Below are 27,442 nucleotides of genomic sequence, written 5' to 3'. Positions count from 1 at the left end.
TGTTAACAAAGTAATTAAACGGAAAATGGTCACACCGAGTCTTTTTAGCACTAGTTTTTCAGTTGCAACGCAATATACAATACAGCGACATTTAGTGGTCAAATATTGCACATTGTCCCTTCAACTGCCTGCCTGAGACTCACGTGAGTGTGTGGGGGAGTGGGCGCGAGGGGGAGGGATGATGACGCCGTTGCACATGCTGCACAGCAACAATAATATTTGGAGACTTACAAGTATCTGCGGTCTACATCACAAACTGAGATGCATGAACAATCAACGATCTCACTTCTTCTGCTGACAGAGGTCATCGGTGAGCATGCTTGCAGATTTTGTGCATGACCACAGCGGACGGATCGATGATACATGGCTAAGGAGCAAGCTTGAAAATTGGACTTTTGCAAATAGAAATCTATTGCACGCAGCAAGGGAAGGTGATTTGAAATAAGTTGGATCAGCTATGGCTGCACGTTTTTCCTCCACTTTGATCTTTTGCATTCAAGTGTTCCTTTACGTGACTTTTACGCACGGCGTGGAAACTGACTTTTGCACACCGGTAAGAGTGGACCCCCCGCACGGAAACAATTTCCGCACCAGTGAAAGACACGTTGCCTTTAGGGTCAACGCATTCAACAGGGAATTTTACCTCAACCTCCAACCGGATTCTAATTTCCTCGGACCGGCTGATGCATCGATAACTGGAGACCTTCGGAAATGCTTCTACTCCGGTAACGTCAACTCGAACCCGGATTCGTTTGCAGCGCTAAGCTTGTGCAAAGGTCTCCAAGGAGGGTTCTATGAGAACGGCGTGGAGTATTTCATCAGCCTTGTGAGGGATGAGGATGGAGGAACCCAGGATGGGAACTTCTCATCCGAGAAGCACATCATCCAGCGACGGAAAAGCTCCGCACCATCGGCCGCAAACTTGACCAGCAGGTGTGGAGTGGCACCTGACTCCAACTTCAACGTATCCCTGGAAAAATACAAGTACATGAGCGAAATGGATTTTGCAAATTCGCCTGAAACTGTCTTGGAAAGCTTGGGGAGGTCCAAACGATTCACCTCCATCCCCAGGTTTGTGGAGGTCCTGGTAGTTGCAGATCCATCCATGGATTCATTTCACGGGGATGAGCTGAAACATTACCTACTGACACTTATGTCAGTAGCAGCCAAGATTTATAAGCATCCCAGCATCCTCAACTCCATTAACATTGTAGTTGTAGGATTTATGGTGCTCAAGGAAGATGACAGGGGACCAAAAGTTTCCAGCAACGCTGCCCTAACTCTGCGCAATTTCTGCTCCTGGCAGAAAAAGTTAAATAAATACAGTGACAAGCATCCTGAGTACTGGGATACTGCGATTCTCTTCACCAGAGAGGTAAGAAAAACACATCGGATGATAGCTTGATGCAATCTGTGATTGTTTCACATTTTTTACCCTCAAAAATTGGCCTGACGTTTAATGTTCTATATTGAGGCCACTTAAAGGGACAGTGTGTAATATTTAGTGCCTTCCAGTGGTACAAAATATATTTAATTCAGCCAGAAAACAAACATTGATTTGAATACCAAGCAAAAATGAACAACCATACATACCAATGTTATTTTTTTTTATTAAGATAAAATCATAGGTCAAGAAATTTGCATTATGTCCCCGCCATGTTTGTTCAGTGGGATTCTGCCATGCTTAGCTCTGAGGCACTGGCCCTCGCTCACACCAGACAACACAGTGCCATCTAGTGGTCAAATATTACACCTTGTGGCTTTAAATGTCTAAAACTAGTTAGATAGATAGATAGATAGATAGATAGATAGATAGATAGATAGATACTTTATTCATCCCCGAAGGGAAATTCACTTTTCCAGCAGCATCCCTAAGCTGAGAACAATCGAAAATAACTGAGAACAATCGAAAATAACACGGGAGCTGCTGGAGTGGCTGCCATTCGTGACGGCGCCGGAGAAACGATAGTTGTGTAATATGATAAAAATAATTTAAACTACAGAGGATTGTTGCTTAAAGATACACTATGTGATATTTGACCACTGGATGCCGCTGTATTTTTTAGTGAAACTGAAACGAGTCTTACAAAGGAAGAACACAAACTACGGAGACTCGAAGTGACCAAACTTGATACTTTTGCCCGGCCTTTCACAATTTTTTTTTTTTTGGGTGGGTGGGGGGTACCTGTAGAAGCAAGATGGCAGACAATACTTTCAGCTTCCTCTAGGTGAGCCTAATGCTATGTTAAGTAAACACAACTTCTTAACCTACAATTGTTTATATGATAGTCTTTGTATTTTTGCCTATTTTTAAAATCCGTATTTATTTTGATTAACGTTTTTTAACCAGAAGGAGGTGCTAAACAGAACACAGTGTCTCTAGATGTCTCCAACAAGTGAAAATGACGAGTGCAATAAACACAATGGAAGCTACAGTACCTTGTTGTCTTCTTATTTAAAGCACAAAAACCCAAAAAGAATTTTTTTTATGATTTTGGGGGTTAAGAAGAGACATTTAAAGGTTATCAAACAACCATAACCACCATCCGGCAAAACACATTTTCTTATTCTGATCGCTGTAGAGTAAAGCTAAACCGCTACGCAATGCAACTCATATTTGTATGATCCCTGTCTCTATGCATGATTAACATGAATATCAAACATTGAAAGTCAGGTCCAGATTTTAGTTGATTCATAACATGCTAATTTAATTACTGTTATTTTGTTCATTTCAATCAGTTTCGTGTCCATCTACAGGACTTAATTTCTTATGTCCATCATACAGAGTACATTTTCTATCATATTATTTTCAATACGAAAGTTTGAGTGATTTCCAAGCTAAGTCTCAGAACTTGCGTAAATAACAATGTGTTTTGATCCTCATTGATCGTGACTGTTTTATCAACAGTCCACCAATAAAGTTATTGCCGCTCGTGCAGATTGAGCAGTTAGCTAACAATCATGACGTCCTCATGCGGTAGGTTATCAATGTTTAGGCAAAGGTTGTTCCTAACAAAAAGGCCGTTCACATATCGCTTCAGACCAGTGATGGAATATAACAGTGTAAATTCTAAAGCCCTTTTACCAGAAAACGATTGAGAACAGCAACAATGAACTAAATAAACTTAGCATGGCGTGAGGACAGCATTCTCTTGTATCTGTTAGCCACCCCTAGAAGAAGCTAGGTGACTCCCGCCTACAATCTACGATGCCCCTTGTAGAGAAACATTAAATGATATTTGTCTAAAGACCCATAAATTACATATATGAAATCTCACAATTGACTTAACCCTTATGTTGTGTTAGGAATTGACACCACTAACCGTTGTTAGCAGGTCATTATTGACCTAAAGTCCTACTCAGTTCTGACCACAAAAAAGAAAGGTAGTATCGCTCAATATAGTTAATACAACATCTTAACAAATGTGTGCATTCATAACCACATATTCCCATTGGTATTTGATTTTATAGCCTTGAGACACTAGTTATTATATATTATAACCACGAAACTTGTCACTGGAGATCCCAAAACACCAAATGTTGGCTGCCAGACCAGAGGGTAAGAGTATTTATGAATGTCTGTCACGGGACGTGGTGGCGTGGAAGGTGACCGGACCAGAACGGAGGCATGAAGGGGGAACTCAAATGCGTTGACGATCCATAGGTTTTATTTAATAAAATAAAAGTCGCCCAATACTCCGAGGCAAAACAGAACAATACAGAGTTCCTCCGGCACGAACTCAACAGGACAAGGCATAACAGACTAAAACAGGACAAGGCATAACAGACCGGGATTGTGAATAATGAGTAGTAAACCAGCACCCGCCAAACCCAAAATCCAGCCTTAAAAAGCAGAACAGCAATCAGCTGATCTGCTTCAGCTTGAGTTCGGGGCGTGGCATACTGGTCGTCATGGCGACCGTGACAGAGCCCCCCTCTTAAGGGACAGCTCCCGAGGTCCCAAAAAAGAAAAAATTACTACCTCGCGCCCCGGAATGTTGACGATCGCGATTGGGGCAACCCTGCTCCCTCCTCCGAACACGCAGGAACGGGGAGAGGCAGGCGCCATCTGCGTCGGGCGGATCGGAATCGGCGCTCGGCAGGGGGGGGTCTGGTGGCCAACTGGACAGGGGATGACAGACAGGCAGAACCGACGAGAACAGGACAGATAAACAGGACAGGCAAAATCAGGACAGATAAACATGACAGGCAAAATCAGGACAGATAAACAGGACAGGCCTCTACAGAAGAGTCGCACTCAGGACAGGCCTCTACAGAAGAGTCGCACTCAGGACAGGCCTCTACAGAAGAGTCGCACTCAGGACAGGCCTCTACAGAAGAGTCGCACTCAGGACAGGCCTCTACAGAAGAGTCGCACTCAGGACAGGCCGATGCAGAAGAGTCGCACTCAGGACAGGCCGATGCAGAAGAGTCGCACTCAGGTCAGGCCGATGCAGAAGAGTCGCACTCAGGTCAGGCCGATGCAGAAGAGTCGCACTCAGGTCAGGCCGATGCAGAAGAGTCGCACTCAGGTCAGGCCGATGCAGAAGAGTCGCACTCAGGTCAGGCCGATGCAGAAGAGTCGCACTCAGGTCAGGCCGATGCAGAAGAGTCGCACTCAGGTCAGGCCGATGCAGAAGAGTCGCACTCAGGTCAGGCCGATGCAGAAGAGTCGCACTCTGGGGGTTCGGGTTCAGAAGAGTCAGACTCTGGGGGTTCGGGTTCAGAAGAGTCAGACTCTGGGGGTTCGGGTTCAGAAGAGTCAGACTCTGGGGGTTCGGGTTCAGAGTGGCGATTCAGACAGGACAGGCGGAATCAGAACAGGCAAGACATGAGAGGGTCAAAATCAAAACAGACAAGACATGAGAGGGTCAAAATCAAAACAGACAAGACATGAGAGAGTCAAAATCAGAACAGACAAGACATGAGAGAGTCAAAATCAGAACAGACAAAACAGGAGGAGCGGAGTCGGACTGGCAGGCAGCGGAGTCGGAGTCGGCCCGACGGGCAGCGGAGTCGGAGTCGGCCCGACGGGCAGCAGAGTCGGAGTCGGGCTGGCACGCAGGGGAGACGGAATAGCAGGCAATCGGCACGGGAGTCGGGCAGGCAGGCATGAGAGTTGAACAGGCAGGCGTCAATTCTTCCCGGGACCCCATTCGAGGCACAGCAAGGGCCACGACGGGCGGGGCCGTGGTTCGAACGGGCAGGGAAGGCCAACTCAGTAGGCGCCTGCCGAACTGCGCTCTCCAGCTCTCCCAAGTCGCGCTGGGATCGTTCGCTGAGTTCTATTTGTTGGCTGGTTCATTCTGTCACGGGACGTGGTGGCGTGGAAGGTGACCGGACCAGAACGGAGGCAGGAGGCATGAAGGGGGAACTCAAATGCGTTGACGATCCATAGGTTTTATTTAATAAAATAAAAGTCGCCCAATACTCCGAGGCAAAACAGAACAATACAGAGTTCCTCCGGCACGAACTCAACAGGACAAGGCATAACAGACTAAAACAGGACAAGGCATAACAGACCGGGATTGTGAATAATGAGTAGTAAACCAGCACCCGCCAAACCCAAAATCCAGCCTTAAAAAGCAGAACAGCAATCAGCTGATCTGCTTCAGCTTGAGTTCGGGGCGTGGCATACTGGTCGTCATGGCGACCGTGACAATGTCGTCATTAAGCCTCACCGAAAACAAAAGCAACCAACGTTTGTTGCTCTGAGGTACCAGCACAGTCTTATTCGTTCCAAATGGTTATTTTCTATCACCCTATGTCTAAATTGCAACTTGAATATGACGCAACTAAAGAGGAATTACTTGTTCATCTGCCCTACATTCCTTTTATATCCTGGGTTGTAAACAATAAATTGGTCCCAATAAAATCTGGTGAGATGTACAGTTTTTTAAAACGTTTTTATTACAGAATATTCCGGTCACAAAGGAGCTTCAGAACAATGGTTGTAGTAGGCTTAATATCTGTTTATGAATATGAATATAGTTTATGAATGACGTTGACATCAGGAAGCTGTCAATCGGACTTTCTGTTATTAGCTATATTTCATGTTGATGATGTATGTGTATTGTCTGTACAGCCCTTTGAGACTTTTTGTGATTAAGGGCTATAAAGATAAACGTGACTTGACTAACATGACTGACTATACTGGATCCATGAGTGAAAAAAACTTAAGGAAACAGAAAATAATGAAACAAGCTCTCTTACATTAAAAGTGTGGTTCGAAAAACCGAAACCTAAACTTTGAGGAAAAAGAAACATAAAGTAGCTGTGGAAATTTCAACGGCACTTCTTGTTATAACTGGGTCTAACATGTACTGATATGATTCAAAGTTGTTTTTAACATTTTGGGTTGCCAACCTTGGACCTATACACTTATGTTGGAAAAAAAAAAACTACTAGCAACAGAAAAATAAGCGCAGAAGCTAAATTCACTGCTTCACCATGGATCTGATGAGCTACAAATTCATTCCGGCTTCTGCCAGTTCATTTAATTCCTTAAATGATCCAACACAAGGTCGATCCAACCCGGCGGTTTACCGCAAATGAATCAAAGACAAATTTGGGTTCACCATTTGCTTGTGATGCCGTCACCGAAAGGAAAACTGCCCGAACCGACTTCACCAGCATTAACAAAACACATTCCTGATGGCTACCGGAGGCCGCAGGCCGGCGAAATGTATGTATCATTTCCTTATACTGCGTTATTGCCCCTTTAAGCAAAATCCAAGCTTGTATGATCATACACATTAACATCCAGTAAGCTGACAACAAAGACCGAGAGAGCATGTGCCTCGTATTAGTGTCCGTCATCGTCATGGCTCGGATATGCAAAACAGTATGAGTAAGAGTTGGAATCAGTTTTTCATAAGAAACATTTCCCCACCAGGACCTTTGTGGGGCCACAACTTGCGATACGCTGGGGATGGCTGATGTGGGGACCATGTGTGACCCCAAGAGGAGCTGCTCAGTCATTGAAGATGATGGCCTTCCCTCAGCATTCACAACAGCTCATGAACTCGGTAAGATGGAGATGCAACCCCACGGTGCAGAGGTTCAGGGTTCAAGTCCAGCAATCGCAGCCTCCCTGTGTGGAGTTTGCATGTTGTCCCCGTCCTTGCATGGGCTTCCTCCTGGGACTCAGGTTTCCTCCCACATTCCAAAAACATCCATGTCATGTTAATTGGCTGGTCCAAATTGTCCCTAGGTGTGAATGAGCAAGTGAGTTCTCTGTCTCTGTGAGCCCTGCGATTGGCCGGCAACCAGTTCAGGGTGTCCCCTGCCCATTGCCCGAAGATAACTGGAATGGGCTCCGGCACCCCCGCGACCCTACAGAGGATATGTGGTGCATATAATGAATGGATGGATGTTTTAAATGTCAAAAGCATAACATCGACAACAAGCTACTGAGCTCAACAACAATGAGATATACCCTGAACTAGAGGTATGATCTTGGGCCCGTCTCGGCCTTAAAATGTCAATCATTAAGTCGGGCCAGCATGTACTTACGTTTACTCAAGTAATAATTTATATAAAGAAGATGCTTATCAAAACATCAGTTTAACTCCAAATCATTAAATCCGAAGAAATTTGCATCCTCGGTGTTGGAGTAAAAGATGCGCCGCTTCCTCTTTCCACCTCCCTCACGTCAGATGTCATTTACGCTTCTCGCCAATAGCTTACAAGCTTTGAAAAACTTTTGTTCTGCTTTCTGGCCAAATATTTCACTATTTGCAGCTTGTGATCTGCAGAATATGATTTTCTTTTCAGTGCCTTTTCGTTCACATTCACTTTCGTTCGCTGCACGTCACCGAAATGCGAACTTCGACGCTGAACCGTACTTTTGGTGCGCCACTTGTAGTGCACACTTGATTTGAGGCACCCGAGGAAAGCCCGAACTGCGTAGTTCAACTAAAAAGCACTGTTCGTGTTTACTTTGGCGGCAAATTAAAGTTTCGGGTTTGTTTCGGGCTCGGTTATCACATGAAGTTAATCCGTCGGGTTTCGGCGGGTTCGGGTTTATATGACGGCGACCCGGGGCGGGCCGGGCTGAATTTTTGAGGCCCGATTTTACCTCTACCCTAAATTAAGGATGTTTATTTGTTTTAGGTGTATAAACCGGGTAGCACTTTGTTTTATTCATAAAAATGAAGTAGATTCAAGGTTCAAATATATTGAGCTTCCTTAGGATCATTTATAAAGTTAGCTGAAGTCATGTTTAAGTGAGTTAATAATTCCCCTGGAGACGAATCAACTTATATTCCTCTTATGCATACAATGAATATAAATAGTTCAACAACTTCCCCAAATGTGTGTTTTTTTCTTCAGTTAATCACTCTAAACTCACAGTGTCTTCTTCATTTCGAAGGATTTTCATGTTCGTTTATGAGAAAACATTGTTTCCTTGGGAATTGAGTTCCCCTGTTAGACCTAGTTTAGAACATGGATGGATGCCATGTTTTATATTCCCATGCATAACTACATTCCTTCCTGCTATGACATCAGCTTCAAATCAGTCCAATTTTAGTCCACTCTTCCTTCTCCAAACACAATGAATTGAGGTCTGGCAAAGGCTTTATTTTTACTTTATTTTTTTGTCAATGTTGAATGTCGAAACATAAAACCACAAACCGTGTCAAATTAGAGATTATCCTGTTCTCAATAAACTGAAGGACGAAAATATGAAGATGTGATCCTATTTTTTCTCGTCTTCCCTTCCCACACTGTTCTCTTAGGTCATGTCTTTAACATGCCCCATGATAACGTGAAGGCATGTGAGGACGTCTTTGGGAAACTAAACGACAACCATATGATGTCCCCGACTCTGATTCAGATCGACAGGAGTCGTCCCTGGTCAGTTTGCAGTGCGGCCATCATTACTGAATTTCTGGATCGAGGTCACGGTGAGTGGAATTTTCCCATGTGTGAGTCTTGATTAAGAATTCTCTTCGGGGGTTATCAGCTGGTCGTATTGAGTACTTGGGTTGGGCAATACTGGGAATTTGGGAATTGAGTAAATACAGGATAATATCAATGGTCACTGGTCTGATACCGATACTTTTTGCTTGGAAACGTCATGATCATTGAATAATGTACAACCCTTCCCCCTTCATTTTGGGTTATGATTACAACAAACAGCACAATCTTCTAGCTATCTACGTGATTATTTTTCCATTACATAAATACATACCTAGCATATGAACTACCGTATATTCCGGACTAGAGCGTACCCGATTATAAGCCGCACCCACTACATTTCGTGAGGAAAACCGATTTTGTACATACACAAGACGGCCGCACCTGTATATTAGCCTCATGCGACCACATTGGAAAAAAACGAAATAAAAACACGAAATTAACCCTTACCCGATACAGTCCAAAGAACACAGCCGGCAAAATGAACGGAAAATGATACCAGTACTTAACATTTAATGCAGACCTGCCAGTCCAGGTGCCCGTTGAAAGTAATCCAAGGAAAAAAGTGTATAAATCCAAAGGTAAGGGTGGAAAAAATATATATCCACTATTGTCGGCCGCGTCCACAAACACGTCTCACCTTTACTCCACTTTCCGTCAGCCCGTGTTTGCCCCACCCCTCATTTGCTCGTACAAAACATATCAGAATACGTTTCTAAAATAAATACATTACAAAAATATACAGTTGCAAATACATATTATACATGGTTACCCATATTTACAAAGAAAGACGGTACACCAAGAGAGTTTTCAAAGCTTTAATAATAATATTATAACTTTCATCCCAAATCGTCTTCCTTTAATATGGGAAAGAGACTTTGTCATATGGACGTGGTCCCACGCTCCTTTATTCAAAAACACGCTAGCATCACGCTAGCAGGGTAAGTCCTATATCGGACTGCTCGACTGCATTTAGCTTGCACGTCTGCGATTAGCTTGAAAGTGGCGTCATGTGCCTTTCTTTTTGCAATTTGCATGACGAGGATATGTCTACGCTAATTTAATTTGTGCACAGGCTAAGAAGTTGCAGTTTAAATCTTACCTTTTGTACTCGAGCGCCGCTGGCGGCCGTTAGAAAAATTACGTAAATTGGCCGCATCACTGAATAAGCCGCAGGGTTGAAAGTTTGGGAAAAAAGTAGCGGCTCATAGTCCGGAATTTACGGTAATACAAACATATAAAGCCCGGAGAAAATACAAATACTGCATTACAATGTCAATAAGATATAAAAAAAAAATCCATTGCACAATATTTTGAAAATTAAGTCATTAAAAAGACCCTTTGGTTGTGTGACAACGGATTTACAGATTTCTGTTCGGGAACAGTAACATGTTTTGTTTGCAGCTCGTTGCTCACGGCAGGGTAAGCTTTTTCGTGTGTTTATGTAAATTGTGCTGATTTCACAGTAGCAGACCACTGTACCACACAAATTACACCTGGCATCATCATTTTCTGTATCATTATTAGCTCTCATCTCATCTCATCAGCTGCACCGCTTATCCTCAGTAGGGTCGCGGGGATGCTGGAGCCCATCCCAGCAATCATCGGGCAGTGGGCAGGGGACACCCTGGACTGGTTGCCAGCCAATCGCAGTATATATATATATATATATATATATATATATATATATATATATATATATATATATATATATATATATATATATATATATATATATATATATATATATATATATATATATATATATATATATATATATATATATGTATAGATCTATATTAATTGGAAAACTTTAAGAATGTTTGTGCCATGATTGTCATATTAGACTTCATATCATTTTCCATTATCAAACATTTTGGAAAAAGCGCCTAGGAGCCATTAGCCAACGAGCTCAAAAGACGCTTGTCACCGACCGCTATGGAAACATGTACATTATGAAAAAACACACAAAATGTTATTACACACTCAGGTGGTATTTTTTGAGAAGTGTTGGGAAATAACTTTCTGTTTTAATTAGTGTAAAAGAATGTTTATAATTAGAACAACAAAAAGGCTTGTTGCCAACAAAATGTCTTTTGTGAGAATTGTTCGTAACCGGTGATCTTATTTGACATTTTTTGGACTGATAGCCCACTCAAGTCAGGTTTGCAGAACATCAAATCTTATCCTCTAAGAAAATAAGGTATCGCACACCTAAAATAATATTTGTATTCATTAGTCATTTGACTTCAAGCAAGAACCAGCATTTTCTGTTCAAATATAAACTCCTCTCAGTAGTTTTCTGTAAACGACAATAAAACACAATTTATAACATCCACTTGCAAAAAGCTGCTTAGCAAGTCGGCTGTCATGAAGTTATTTATGTGATGAGTCATTGCTAGCTATGCTAGCGTATACAATTGTGTATAACAGTGTTGTGCGTTGAGGCTCGTTTTGGGTGAGACACAGTAAGATGTACAAATAATGAAACACAATTGTATTTATCAGCAATATAAGCAATATATAAACTGTAACAGAGGGGAAAAAACGTTGAATTGTCTTACCTTAATTTAAAGATACATACATTTATGTGCTGCTCCCTTTACATGTCGACTGCACTACGTTTACTGCTCACCTTGCACAATGTTTGACCATTTCCTTTTTTCTGCACTATGTTGTCTATGTTTGCACCAATGCATATGCTGACTATTTTTTGCACTATAATGACTTTGCACCAAATGCAATATTGCACAACCCTTACGATACCAACGGTATCACGACAACACTGTATGTAACATCCCACATGCCGACATTTCTTGTGTAAATACCATGTAAATTATAACTATAGCCTTATCCCCCTTGTTTTATAACCTTATCTTCTCTGTTCCTTTATCTTCTTGGCTCATACCTCACTGTGAATGTGTAAAACTGGAGTGTCATGCCCAATTTCGTTGTCACAATATGTTAACCCATTTTGTAACAATGACAATAAAGGTATATTCTATTCTCTTCTAAATAAAAGCATCAATGCTCCATTATGAGAAAGGGTCCATGCATAAAGGAAAATAATACCGGATGGCTTGACTCGCTATTAAGTTTCAGATCCCTTATTCAATTGTTTTGGGCTGAGTTGTGCATTAAATCAGAATCCTCGGTATCACTATCACCCTCTGCCATGGGGCAAGATAAATGTGTGCCTCACCCTGTATCTGCAGACACTCAGCACAGTAATATGTTATATACTAATTGTGTTAAATATATTTATAATACAATGTGAAAATTCTGCAATATTGGTCAAAAAACAACAAAGATTGTAAGGATGATGGAGAAATATTGTTAATACTTAATAAATATAACCATTTAATACATTTTTAATTTTATATTTCCAGCCTAACCTGCCTCCTTTGACTCCACACTTCTTTTGTAAATATGTGCAGTTTAGCCTTCATAACCCATAACTCATTCAGTGCCATAATGCATGAATACGTTTTCAGAATCATTGTCCTTGAGTACCAAAACGTAAAAATGTGTTATAAAGGGTTTGGCGCAGATCATCAGTAAATATCGAGCCTCTAGGAATGATTTCAGTATGAAAAATCACTATTGGATGTCAGAAGGGGTTTTGATCAAATATTTGTCTCCACATCAAGGAGGGCCTCACTTCTTAGTTTTGCTTCCTGTATCCAGCGATTGAGAGTGTGTAGGCTGCTCCAGAGTAGATGTAGTGAAAGAGTGTTGTGAGTAAAGCCAACATATGAATAAGGACGGATGCTTCAACAGAGGTTTTTCCTTTAAAAAAAACATTAGTAAGTCTCTTTGTGAATGGAGGGATGATGTTTCATGCACCTCCCCTGGAACACGATTCCAATGGTGACCGAAATTGTGTGATCACGTCACTGTAAAGATCGGGGCTGAACATTTGTTTTAAAGTTGATGCATCGTTTATGCAGAAGTTATGTTTTCTTGCAATGAAATTTGATTTTGCAAGCAAAGTGCTCATGTGTTTATGAAAAGCATTGCTTAGATATTAGAAGTATCACAAATGCAACACTAAAAGCATTCATTGAAATTCCCTTCACAAAAAGTAAACAAGTATTTTCAAAAAACCTAGAAATGTCCAACTGTTGTTTTTCTAAACATTGGTAAAAAGTAGAAACATTATTTTTTTCCAATGAAAGATGAGCCTTGAAGCTTTCTTTTGATGTCCTATGTTTATATAGCTACAGAACTGAAATTTCCATAGACCAAAAATTGGCAAAAATTGTCTGCCACCAGCTCTTCCCATTTAAGCGAATTTTCTGACATTGAATGAGTTAATTATTCGTTGTATAAAACCAACATGTTATATTGCAACAAAAATCCCAGAATGGGCTCAGTTCTTACTCCATTATGTTGTGAAGTTAAGTCTGAATCGTCTGTTTCGACAAGAATATGTGACATGTGATTGTCTAGCATTCACACCAGCATTTAGTCTGTTTTTCATCCAAAGTCAGCCAGGATACTTTCCAGTTATTCAGGACCCTAAATAGGACAAGCGATAAAAAAAGAAACTGATGCATGTTTTTTGTATCAACACAAAAAAATGATGTTGACTGTTTTTCCTGCTGTTTTTTGTTGTTTCAGGAGACTGTTTGCTGGATCAGCCCCAGAGGCAACTGTCTCTTCCGGATAACCTGCCCGGCTCCAGTTACAGTCTTCACAGTCAGTGCGAATTGGCTTTCGGGGATGGCTCCAAGCCTTGCCCGTATATGCAGCCATGTTCCAAACTTTGGTGCACTGGAAAGGCTCGTGGACAGCTGGTTTGTCAGACCAGACACTTTCCTTGGGCAGATGGCACCAGTTGTGGCAATGGAAGAGTGTGTTACCAAGGATCCTGCAGTGAGAAGAACACTACCATGCATATCAAGGTGTGACATACTGCTTACGTTTTTACAACTACGGGTCATTAATAATTTGATGACCTTTCTTATTTAGATACTGAACATCACAACTTAAATATTTCTCAATTAATTGAGCGAGACACTGGGATACTACTTTTCTTCCGTTTTGAAAAACAAGGAAAGAAAGAAAGAAAGAGACAAAGAGAGAAACAAAGAGAGAAAGAGAAAGAAAGAGAGAAAGAGAAAGAACAAAAAAGAAAGAGAGCGAGAAAGAGAAAGAGAGAAAGAGAAAGAAAGAATGAAATGATCTTTTGATGTTTTGCTCAGCAAATATGATTAATTTACATTGTTATAAACTATTTTATACCCAAGTCACTTTTTATAATGCCAGTTTTCAATGAAAAATAGGTTTTCCTGAATAAAAAACTTTATTTCTAAATTGTAAGCATTTAATTAAATGTGTTGAGGAAAACCAAGGATTTAGCAGCCGCCAATTCGCCCCGCTACATCATCTGCTCTCCTGGAACTTTTACCTGTGGCAACCACCCCCTTTCCTTTGTATATTGGCCCTGTTGATTCCCTTACGAATCACTTTACAGGTGTTTGTCTATCGCTTTGACCTGCTTAAACAATACGGGAGGTACTGAGTTTTTATCATCGCTGTCTCAGCAGAGCACAAAACACCTCCTGCGAATGTGTTAAACTTTTCCCAACAAACTGACAAACTTTCACCACTTTTTGTAAAGCAGTAAACACTGGTGTCTTTCGATCAATCAAAACTCCATTGTTTTCGATCTGGTAACCAAATAGGAACCATTTGTTGCTAACTATTAGAAACTACCTACATCAGTATAAAATCACTGAAGCCCTTGCTTGACACTCCTGCACAGAAATCTTCACTTAGCAATTAGTCGGTAGGTGTCAAAAGTTGCAGCGTATGTGTTTTTCTTTGACAACACATTGATGGAAAAGGTTAAAAGCAGATGAGAGTGAGAGTAAGAGGCCAAGCAGTCTGAGGAAAATAGTACAAGTTCTAGGTGGAGGGGGAGGTAAAGTTGGAAGGGCTCAGGTCTGGGATGTAATTCAGGCAACTGTTATTGATCACGTTATCAATCCTGAGATTTCATTTAGAGAGGCTGGACAAAGAGTCCAACCTTTTCTAAAGGTTTAAAAATCCATTAGAGGAGCTCTTCAGTGCCTGGATATGGAAGGTTTATGATCGCTGTCCCTATGATCAGATGCCCTTGCTGGGTGCATTGTCTGCTGTTTTAAAAATGTAAAGTTTGAGATGACAGCTAAATCATCTTTGGATATGAAAAAAACCCGATACATAGTGTATAAAACCCATTCAAATGCACGCACCATATTTTGGACACTGTAGGCAGAAAAATAGTTGTCAGGCTGCAAATAGCCCCGGAGCTGGAGTTTTTACGCAATGCGAAATTCAAATACATCACAGGCACTGTCAGAATGACGAATCAGCAGTCAGGCCGTGTTAAGCGATAAAAGATGTGTTGTCAAAATGTTGTAAAAAACAGTCAGAACAGTAACTGATGTCATCTGGGCCAGATTTGATTCGGACATTAAAAACGCTGAAGAGAGTATATGCCATCTGTCCTGAAAATAGGATTAACAGAATAACCCAATTAGACCAGGATATGCTTTAATGCTCAAAAAAAAACATAACCTTGAGCACTTGGCAGAAAAAAAAGTCAAGTAATTTGATTTTTGTTTGTTTGTAGGTAGATGGTAGATGGGGCAAGTGGGGACTATTCGGACATTGTTCCAGAACGTGCGGTGGTGGTGTCCAGCTGGCCAAGAGAGATTGTAACAACCCAGTCCCTGAAAACGGAGGCAAATACTGCTACGGACTTCGCATTAAATATCGCTCCTGTAACCTCAACCATTGTCTTGACGCAGGTACAAATATTTGTCTTCACATTCAAACATTTTGTACAGGACCTTGGATTCCGCGTCATGATTTTTGGATTGGTTTTTCAACATAAACTCCTCCTTTTTGCACTGTAGTTAAGAGTTTCCGTGAGGAGCAGTGTGAGGCGTTCAATGGCATCAACCTGAACACCAACAGACTAGGCTCGTCTGTCACGTGGGTGCCAAAATATTCTGGAATCTCCCCCAAGGATAAATGTAAACTCATCTGTCGCGCCAACGGGACTGGTTACTTCTATGTCCTTGCACCAAAGGTTTGTAAACCTTCTGTGTAGCACTATTTAGTTATTCTATATAACACGCTACAGTGGGCATTTGCACGTCACACTGGGTATTTGTATATTGTATTCTTTTGGCTTTATTATTGTACTGTTCTCAGCTCAGGGATGCTGCTGGAAATGTGAATTTCCCTTCGGGGATGAATAAAGTATCTATCTATCTATCTATCTATCTATCTATCTATCTATCTATCTATCTATCTATCTATCTATCTATCTATCTATCTATCTATCTATCTATCTATCTATCTATCTATCTATCTATCTATCTATCTATCTATCTATCTATCTATCTATCTATCTATCTATCTATCTATCTATCTATCTATTTATCTATCTATCTATCTCTATCTAAACTGTGGATACCTTTTTTTTTCCACAATTGTCTATCATTAACGCCTGCTCGTGGGAAAAATGAAATGAAATGAAATGACCTGCATTTATATAGCGCTTTTCAAGTCAATGACTTCCCAAAGCGCTTTACAATGTGCTCCACATTTCCCAATAGCGGCCTTGCAGCCATGTAAGGCGCTAACCTGCTTATTGGGGGTATTAGGGGTTCAGTGTCTTACCCAAGGACACTTCGACATGTAACACGGACGAGCCGGGATTCGAACTGGGATCCCTTGATCCCAAGACGAGCGCTCTACCTCCTGAGCTACTGCCGCCCCCAAAAAATTGTAATTCCTTAAAAATAATGTAGACTGATTTAAATAATATGCAAAAACAATGAGTGTCATAAAACATAAAACCTTTTTAAAAATACTCATAGGTCAAAAACATTTGGATTTATTTTACAAAACATGAGGCTCACGTAGAAGGAGTTGACTTGATTGTCCGCCATCTTGCTGCTACGGGTACCCAAAAAATGGTGGACTTTGGCCACTTTAAGTCTCCATAGTTTTTGTTTTTCTCTGTCCTTTTTAGCACCTGATTTTGGTTGCACTACACAATAAAGTGACATATACTGGTATATCCTGCGGATCTCTTCTTGGCTCTTGGGATCACTAGTAGACCAGCGTTTTCAGCGCGAAGGCTGCGGACCGGAACATAGGGGGAAATTAAATCTGAAAGATATGAGGGAGCAAGTCCATGCATGATTTTGTATAATACCAACAGAACCTTAAAATCACATCTTAGGCTAACAGGGAGCCAATGCAGGTTAGCTAAAATCGTGGTAATGTGATCAAACTTTCTTGCCTCGCTGCAGCATTTTGTACCAGCTGAAGGCTCTTGATTTTGGACTTCGGAAGACCGGAGAGTAGTTCATTGCAGTAATCAAGACGGGAAGTAACAAATGTGTGAATAATAATGTCCGCATCTGACTGAGACAGCATAGGACAAATTACAAGAAGATTCCAATGACTTGTAACCTGTCTGCAATCTCTTAGGTGCTTTCAGGGGGCTACCTGGTACACGCGGGCACCACATTGGAAACCGCTGATAACAAAAATCAGGGCAAAAAACTGCATTTAATTAATAATAAACACAGTATGAGTATGGTATTGAATGTAAATAAATGCAAACAACAAGGTGAAATAGATCAAATAAATAGATATTTTAGACAAAAATCAGACAAAAATCAGCTGGTAAAAGACAGATCAAAAGTAGTATCAGGTTTATGAGGGTTCATTTACTTAAAGGTGCATTGCTAACTTTAAAAAAAACACAGATTTGATTACTGGGAGAATGTAAATGAACAATCACATCAACGTTATTTTTTATTTAAAAAATAAATGTGTTTTTTTTTACACTTCGGAATCCACACTTAGGTTGCCGCCATGTTTGTATGGCATCCACCCGACGCGTTGTGCTCTGTGGCAACGGCCCTCGTTCGCACCAGTCAATGCAGTGCCATCTAGTTGTCTAATAATACACACTGGGGCTTTAAAGGCGGTGTATGTAACTTCAAAATATTTTACTTGGCTAAAATCATCTTTGCAGCTCCTTCTGATGCGCTCAAATAAACTCTTCCTTTTTCATCCTTTTGGGGTTAAGGTCGTCATTTGGACTGTATTTGAGTCCTTTTCTACTCTCACCATTTTCATCCTGGAATAAACTAAACTGTAAGAACCAGAACAGGAGGAGGACCCAGATGCGTAGCGTTCACTCACAAGTTTATTGAGATGTAGAGGAAAACAAATGTCAGAGATCCGATGCTCGCTGGACGAGGGAAGCAAGCCGCTCACGGGATCGGAGCGTGATAGAAATACGGAAGTTGATCTCCCGGAGCAGGAGATCAGAACGTGGTCGGTGGTCAAAAAACTGGTCGTAGCCAGAGCCAAACGGTAAATCAGGAACAGACGAGTGGTATACAGGTGAAAACAGGACAGACGGGAGCCAGAGTCAAAGTGCTTGCCTTGCGTATGCAGAGGTTCGCTGACGGACTGACAGGGAGTGACTGGCGCACTGAGTACAGATAGAATGGGAATTAATCAGGCAACAAGCAACAGCTGGCGCCAAACGAGCGGGTGCAAGTGAGTGCAATGAGTAATCATGACATAAACTACGACCAAACTCGGGATATCACTCCGTCCCCCTTAACGCGCTTCTAATCAGAACACGATAAAAGTAAGGTAAAAGCATATAGGCGCAGTACAAAGGATTTATATAAAGGGTCTTTGAACTCAGTTGGGCATTGTAGCGTACTTAATACAGAACATATTTAATTTTAAACCTATTTTACACCCCTCAAACTATGAACCCTACCTTTAAAAATAGTAATAAACATAAATTGTATTTGCACTAGTTCCATGCGGAATTGTTACAATTTTGTACTAAACATGAATCAAGTCAATATTACAGTTAATTTTGTAGGTTGTTTAATCATCCCTGTCTTCTGAAAAGCTTTTTTATTGCGTCTGATTTTTTTAACGATTGAACATTTGTACCCTGCAGGTTGTGGATGGGACACCGTGTTCGCCGGACTCCACGGCTGTATGCGTTCAGGGAAGATGCATCAAAGCGGGCTGCGACGGAAAACTGGACTCCAAGAAAAAATTTGACAAGTGCAACGTGTGTGGCGGTGACAACCAGGGCTGCAAGAAGGTTTCGGGAATGTTCACAAAACCCATGTATGTGGTTTGTATGTGATTCGTCAGCATGGTTGACAAAACATTTCCTAACAAAAGACACGTTAAGACAATAGGGAGTGACCAGGCAGCCTAAACATTATTATTAGAGTGCCTCCATGAATTACCTAGCCTAATAAAAAAAAGACCTTTATACCCGCCTAGAAACTTAAACTAGATCCTTTATACATCCATCCGTCTATCCATTATCTGCACCTTTTATCCTTAGTAGGGTCGCGGGGGCCCATTCCAGCCATCTTCGGGCAGTGGGCAGGGTACACTCTGAACTGGTTGCAAGCCAGTCGATGGGCACATACAACTCACTCGCTCATTCACGCCAAGGGAAAATTTGGACCAGACAATTAACCTGACATGCATGTGTTGGGGAATGTGGGAAGAAATCCAGAGGAAACCCACGAAGGCACGGGGAGAACATGCAAACTCCGCCCTGGCTTCCCCGATCCCTTAATAAAGCATTGTGTGAAACGTTACGCATTTGGGTCCACTATTTGTTCCGGCCTTGACACTTGGCCTTAATATGAAAGTTTAATGTTTTAATGTCAGCGGGGATATGTGTTAATTAGTTAGACAGGGCTTGAAATTGCAAACATTTTACCCACAAATGCAGCCACACTTACAATATGTGCGGGATATAAAAATCAAAAAACATTAGCTCACATACACAAATTCCCATCTTAGTGTGCTTTAAATGCGGTATTTGAAAGTCTGTGGACTAGGCTGGCTGCTCCTATTAGGAGCATTAGACGAAGCGAAATGGACACAGACAGAGAGAGCGAAAGAGAGAGGCAGATACACAAAGAGAGACAGAGAAAGGCCTAAAGAGAAAGACAGATGGACAGAAAAAGAGGAAGAGAGCAGAGAAACGAGCGAGACAGAGACAGAGAGAAAGGGAGAGAGAGAGAGCGAGAAAGAGAGAGAGAGAGAGAGAAAGAGACAGGGAATCAAATATTGTATTTGGTATCTCAAGTCTTTCCTATGTTCCCTATTTGCATATTTTCTTGTTAATTTGTAATACAGGGTTTTGATCTTTAGCTCTTCTTTTGTGTGGAAAAAAAGATACTTGAGAATAGTGGAATGTTTTTATCTTGAGTTGGCCTTAAAGTAAATTGAGTTTGAGAAACCTATTGTGAAAGGTTGCAGCCATTTTTATGACTGACTATATTTTTGCGGCCCGGCCAAACAAAAATATCAGTACTTATAATGATAACATGAATTGTAGATATTATTATTATTATTGTAATAAGCCTTTATCCACCAAGTAATCGCTTGACAACTAGGGGTCTACATGCCATAGGAAAAGGCAATCGATTTATCTTATCCACACAGGTTTTACTCATGGTACCACAGTTTTCAATGTTGTTTTGGCTGAACTATTTCCCATAGTGCTCCATTAAAACGTTGCACAAGGTGGCACAGTGAGTAAAAATAGTGAGATGATGAGATAAAATTGATGGCCGTTTCCCGTGTCATCTACAATCATAGTGGCCAAGTGGTTAGGATTCAGCATTTTCACCACCGCAATCCAGGTTTGAATCCCATTGAATCCAATTCGAGCAAATGTGGTCAGCAGATGAAACTTGGTGATGTACTACTACAAAACTTAAGTGCCACGTGTGCCTGTGTGTTTGCCGACCACTGTTTTAAGTGAAGAGTTAGCAAAATAGCCAAAAGCCCCCAGAAGTCGATTCAGGTAATCGTTTCTCCTTTAAAACTCTACATCCTTCTTGTTTTCCAGCCACGGCTATAACTTTGTGGTGACACTTCCCGCGGGCGCATCCAACATCGACATTCGCCAGCGGGGCTATCGAGGGATCCTCAATGACGATAACTACCTAGCGGTTAAGAACAAGCACGGGAAGTACCTGCTGAATGGAAACTACGTTGTGTCGGCGGCGGAGCGCGACCTGATCGTGAAGGGAAGCCTGTTGCGTTACAGCGGCACTTCCACTTCTGTGGAGATCCTTCAGTCCACTCGGCCTCTTCAGGAAACTCTGACGGTGGAAGTCCTCTCCGTGGGAAAGATGACCCCTCCCAGGGTGCGTTACTCCTACTACCTTGTCAAAGAGACTAAAGAAGGAAAGACCTTGCGCAAAGAAGAGGACCACTCCTCGCACAATAGCGTCTTATTAAATGGCAACAAAGTGGAAGCCAAAAAGAAAGTCCTAGGAAAGCATCCTATCAAACACTGGGTGAGCCGGAACTGGGACAAGTGCACTGTAACGTGTGGCCGCGGCCTGCAGAAAAGGCTGGTTATGTGTCAGAACACAGACGGGACCCCGGCCTTTGGCTGCGATGCTGCTGGCAAGCCGGCTGCCATGAGAGCGTGCGGAGATCCGTGCCCAATGTGGGACGTTGGGGTTTGGTCTCACTGCTCCAAAACCTGTGGAAGGGGGTTTAAACGGCGACCAGTGCGATGCATGACTGAGAACGGTCTCCATCTACCCAGAGACCATTGTGCTGGGAAACGGAAGCCTCAGGAACTGGATATATGCTATCTAAGGGTATGCTAAACTTGGCTCAATGAGAATTCCACACATTGTGGTTATCAGTTTTTTTTGTTGGGTTAAAATACAGTGGTACCTCTTCATAGGATTGTGCTCGTAGTGGGCGCATCTTCCCAATACGAAATAATCAAAAACTAATTGGGACAATCCTAGGGCGGCACAATGGATGAGTAGTTAGCACGTCCGCACGACAGTTCTAAAGTCCTGTGTTCAAATCCAGTTACCGGTGCGGAGTTTGCATGTTCTTCCTTGCCTTCGTGGGTTTCCTCAAGGCACACCGATTTCCTCCCACATTCCTAAAACATGCATGGCAGGTTCATTGGTGACTAGGTATAAGTGAACGTGTGAATGCTATAACTCATCTTCCTGGTCACTAAAAACACATTCAAATAGTCATTAACTATCAATCTATCCTGGTCATATCCCTCAAGAGGGGTGACCAACAGCAAGACAAACACACGCAAAAACAAAGACAATAAAAAAAGTTAAAAAGTAGCAGAAAACACAAAAAATTTGACCACGGCCAACCCAAATTGCCAAAAACCCAAACAAGTTAAGCACCTCGGCACCCAAGTTGGTCATGCTTTCGTCCCCCCAGATGAAACGGGACACAAGAAAACGGCCATGTCATTCGGGTCAGGGTGACACAACACACTCTTCTGTTCAACAGCAGGGCCTGACAGCATTCACTGGTTTACCCCTGCCGCATCATACAGGTGCCCTGCCTATCCCTTAGAATGCGTCTAAACACCCCACTATCCTTTTACAGCACCTCTCAACTCAATCCTATCACCAACAAGAGCTATAGCTTCCACTATAAAATAGTAATTAAACAGTAAAAAATACAGGAACACAATAAATAAGATCATATTAACAAAATAAAATGTGAGTTTACGATGAGTATTTGTGCCCCTAGTAATATATGTGCCCCCGAATATGTGCCCCTGGTGTGGAGGTTGGTTTAGTCTTATTGAATTTGGATTTAATTCGAAGGTTTCTTCATTTTCCTCATGTTGAGGTTTTTTGAGTTTTTCCTTGCCCTCATGTTGGTTCCAGATCAGGGGATGGTGTAATAATAGTCTGAAAAAATAATCTGTGTAATAACCTGTGAAGCCCTTTGAGATTGTGATAAAGGGCTATACAAATAAAAATGACTTGACTTGACTTGACTTGAATGTTCTTAAGAGTTTGTTTCTTAAAACTTTAAATCTACATTTAAAACAACCATATTTGTCAACTAATTTTACTCCCTGGGGCATGAAATGTAAGGCCAGGTTTCTAAGATGTTCTATATGCTTTTACAAATGAAGCTTTAGTTAAAAAAACAGCTTTCAACTCTCACGTATTCCCCATTTTTCATCCTTTCAAATTGTGTAGTCAAGTCCAGTCATTTTTATTTGTATAGCCCTTAATCACAAAGAATCTCAAAGGGCTGCACAGACCACAGATTATTACACCATCCCCTGATCTAAAACTTACATGAGGGCAAGGAAAAACTCAAAAACCTCAACATGAGGAAAATGAAGAAACCTTGAGAAGGGACCGCACATGAGGTCATCCCTCTTTCAGGATAACCGGGCTGCAATGGATGTTGCAATAACAAATAATACACAGATATTGTCAACATAAAAATAGGTTATTCATATGCTATAGAATAGAAGAGTGTTTTAAGCTTAGATTAAAACATTTCCACTGAGGTTGCAAATTGGAACTCAGGGGGAAGAGCATTCCACAGCACTGGGGCCCGAATGGAGAACGCTCTCGAACCTGCGGATCTCTTCTTGGCTCTTGGGATCACTAGTAGACCAGCATTTTCAGAGCGAAGGCCCCGGACCGGAAAATAGGGCGAAATTCAATCTGAAAGATATGAGGGAGCAAATCCATGATCAATTTTTCATACCACCAACAAAACCTTAAAATCACATCTTAAGCTTACAGGGCGCCAATGCAGGTTAGCTAAAATCATGGTAATTTGATCAAACTTATTGTTATTAATATAATATGGTGGTGGTATTCTTTTTATTCTGTCCCACTTTGAGTAAATAGGTGCTTCGTTGTGTGTGTAATGTTCATTATTGCTTAATAAGGAGGATTTGAAATCATTAATAAAAGGGAGCAATTGGTTGAGGTTGACAGTTATGAAATCGAGAGACTGTTGATGATACACAAGCACTTACTGTACATTTAAATTAAAGTTACGGTAACTTTAGATGAACGTACACACGAAAAATGTAAAAGAACATTTTTTTGTTTTTTTTACCTGATGTAGTGTGCATGCTGAAACTGAACAATCTGAAGCTGGCAATAAGCAGTGGGTGTTCTCAGGTGGTCTTTAGTGGTAACCTATGGACAGCGCATCAACTGGATTTTCCTACGTAGAGCAAAAAAACCTTATACCGAAATTCTCGTGTACAGAGGTGCCAGTTTACAGAGGTACCACTGTACACTCAAACGCTCCACGACTGCAGCAAATAAAGTACAGGCGACAGGGAGGGTCTTCCTCAGACTTTCTGTTTAGAAAAAGGTTTTGCTTACCTCGATTTTTCAACCAACACAGGCAGGTTGGACTCGATGGGAGCATTCCTCTCATGTAAATAGCAGGCTAACTGTTCACAAGCGTAACGTGCGTTACCTGTGAAATTATGGGTTTCCATTATTTTCGCTACGGAGATGGAAATGTGAAAAGCAGTACTGTATTATTGCAAACGTATGTTTTTGGCTGCTGAATAATAACCTTAGGCGAGGTTTATACTGCAGGTCTACAGAAAAGGTCCAATTTCGATTCTTTGCCAAGGTGAAATTCTGTTAACTATTTCATGTACCGTATTTTCCGCACTATAAGGCGCACCTAAAAGCCTTCATTTTTTTCAAAAGCTGTCCAGGCGCCTTATAATACAGTGCGCCTTATATATGGATCAATATTAAGTCGCAAGGTCTCGCAACAAAGGCAAGCAGCCGCCGACTAGATTTTTCCTCGTAGGCGATGTGGTCCGAGGTGTATGCTAGGATACACATGCCGGCGTTTCATTTCCCAGCCAATGTGTCAATCATCATTTGAATCGATCACTATTGGCTAAACTTATTCGAAGGTAAAGGGGGCGGATCCTTTTTATCATTTACAGGCTCGCATAGGCTAAAGGGGCAAAACAAAGCCTGCAATTGGCCCAAAAAGATGAATGTGAATAGCAAGTTTGCTTGAACAACGGCATAGAGAAAACATGTTTTATTATTCTGTATTTGTAAATATTTTACTCTCCTGTATTTACTACACTCACGGATATAAGAGGACCATGGTTGCACATTATTATTGAACGCGACGACTTCGGTGAGCTATATATTTTCCCAGTATCTTGTTTCAGACTGATCTCGATGTTTCTGTGATAAGCGGTGCAGATAATGGATGGAATGGAGTGTCTATTTTTAAATTAAACTCAATTCCAAGTGTTTATTGTCATATGCACAGTAAAGTTGCGAGCGAAAAAGAAAATAGAAACTAAGGAATGGTTGGCATTTCTTGAATCCCAAGACTTTAACCTTCCGAATGATATTTGGAACGATGCATTTGAGTGACATCGTACAGACACTGTTTCCGTATATGTCTGAGACACGTATTTGCTTCTTTGCAAGCTTTCGGAATGTTAAGGGGGTAATAAGTTTGACTGAACTATCTGACTGTTTTGTCGACGTTCCCATTGTAGCGCCTTATAATCCGGTGCGCCTTATGTATGGAAGATATAGGACCAAAACCTATTTTTTGGGGGTGCGCCCTATAACCCGGTGCGCCTTATAGTGCGGAAAATACGGTATGTCAAATTCTGCAACCTCTTTTTTTATATTTACTGGATACCTAATCAAGCCAAAGAATAAGTTACCGGTACATCAATGGTTCTCAAAGTGTTGTGTGTGACCTAACTTATCCAGCAACCCTTTTTGGGGGTGTTAAAAAAGTACAAATTTAATACATCAAATTTAAAATAAAATAACAAAATATTTCGTACACGGTCAATATCACTACTGCATCTCTTGATTAAACAGTCATTGCTCAGTTTAAGTATTTTCCCCTTAACTTTACTATTATAATTAATTTTGAAGAATATTGTGTAATATTTGACCACAAAATGTTGCTGTATTTTGATTTGAGATCAGTTTCAGCGAGATAGCAGACAATTATGTCAGCTTCCTCTAGGTGAGCCTCGTGTTTTGTAAAATAGATACCAAATTCTTTACCTACAAATATTTTTTAAAAATTACATTTTTGCTTGTTATCCAAATCAATATTGTTTCAAAGATAAATCAAAGATACACTTTGACAACTACTTAAGATCCATTTTAGCTAGGCCGTCATAGCGTGCTATTTCCGCCATGGATCCTTTTCAACTAGGCTGCAGTAGACGGTTTAAGAAATTAATGATCCATTCTCCCAAGGCTGCCATTAACAACTCAACTTCATGGGTTGGTTTTAGCAAAGCTGCCATAGTCTGCTAACTGTTTCATAGCTCCTGTTTAGCTAGGCTGCCATAGACTGATATTATTTTGTCACTGACATAGAATAATACAGACATCAGAGATTCATTCTATTTAGGCTGCCATTGTCTGCTTTAGATGTAAAAGATCCATTCGGACTAGATTGCCAATTACGACAAAGATCCATTTTAGTGAAGCTGGAAGTATATGGGTAAAAATCAGGACTCCCCCAAAGGCACCTGAGTAGTTCTAACTGGCATGGAAAATCAAACATAATCAGTGTCTCTAAAAGCAATAGTTTAGTCATTGACTATGCTTATTTTAACCCAACTTTAAATATTCACAACCATGTAATGATGTAGTTATACCACGGTAATAACATAGTAATAGCACGGAATGCTATTTTAGAAATGGATCTGAAACTGCTAACCCTTCGCACTAATCAGTAATAAAAAAATAGCTCTCGCCTTCAAAAAGTTCGGCAATCCCTGATTGCTTTTTGATTGTTAAATCATACCAGAAGGCAGCTGATACTCTTATCTCACCATTGTGAGTGCCAATTTCGTAAAAAGTCTGGTATCAGGACTGTTACTGACACCTGGTGCTTGTCCACCTTTAATGATCAGTATACGATTATAAAATTGTGTCAGTTACATGAATTATTTTTGGTTTTATTTCAAATTTCCATGTGGTCAATGGACTTTGTCTATATCAAGCTTTGTACAACTTTTAGTTCCTGAAAAACACGTTCACCTATTACATTGAGCCATGTCACTGTTATATAATTCCACAATTGATTATTCCGTTCACATTTGCTGCATCGCTTTGGGTAGATTGCTTACTGGCTGCAAATTTGTTCTGCATGACCGCTTCAGCGCTTTCATCACAGTTGATATAAAAAAGGGCATCTTGATGTTAGCTTTTAAAGGCCGATATGTTTATGATACAGAAAATGCAAAGCCATTTGAAGAGAACGTGAACCTGTACCATGCTCCATCCCCATGAAATAGACTTGATATTTTAAGTCCATATTGCAGAATGCATGTCGCTCATCATTCCGGATTTTTTCGAACTGTTGAAATGTTGCTGACATTCAAGCTCTTGTAAAAAATCTCCATTCCACAGAAATTGTCTTCCAAGTTAAAAATGCCCGATTTTGCCTTGGCTGTTGTCATTTTAGTTTCAGGGAGACATTTCATAGACTCTAAACGATGGTAATTAACGATTATTTCTCTTTCCTCTGTTTACTGAAGATATTATTTCTGTTCTTTTGAATTGTATACTGTGTATACATTTTTCTAGAGGTGGAAAATAACTATGAATCTTGAATAAATATATACTTTATATGTGAA

At 41.0% G+C, this 27,442-nt stretch overlaps 1 protein-coding gene across 1 annotated transcript; it reads left to right on the top strand.

The window, feature by feature from the left end:
* The first annotated feature begins 273 nt into the window (after window positions 1–273).
* LOC148358581 (A disintegrin and metalloproteinase with thrombospondin motifs 15-like) lies at window positions 274–27,442 on the top strand. Its single transcript, XM_088345310.1, has 8 exons — window positions 274–1,375; window positions 6,896–7,028; window positions 8,742–8,909; window positions 13,546–13,829; window positions 15,545–15,722; window positions 15,831–16,006; window positions 18,929–19,104; window positions 20,858–27,442. Exons 1-8 carry the CDS (start codon window positions 458–460, stop codon window positions 21,630–21,632), a joined length of 2,808 nt encoding a protein of 935 aa, XP_088201436.1. The 5' UTR covers window positions 274–457; the 3' UTR covers window positions 21,633–27,442.

Source organism: Urocampus carinirostris, chromosome 10 (assembly GCF_059441175.1).
Source record: "Urocampus carinirostris isolate Australia breed hairy pipefish chromosome 10, RoL_Ucar_1.0, whole genome shotgun sequence".
Lineage (NCBI taxonomy): Eukaryota > Metazoa > Chordata > Actinopteri > Syngnathiformes > Syngnathidae > Urocampus > Urocampus carinirostris.
Note: the sequence above shows the minus strand (reverse complement) of the source record. Positions and strands in the feature narration are given on the sequence as shown.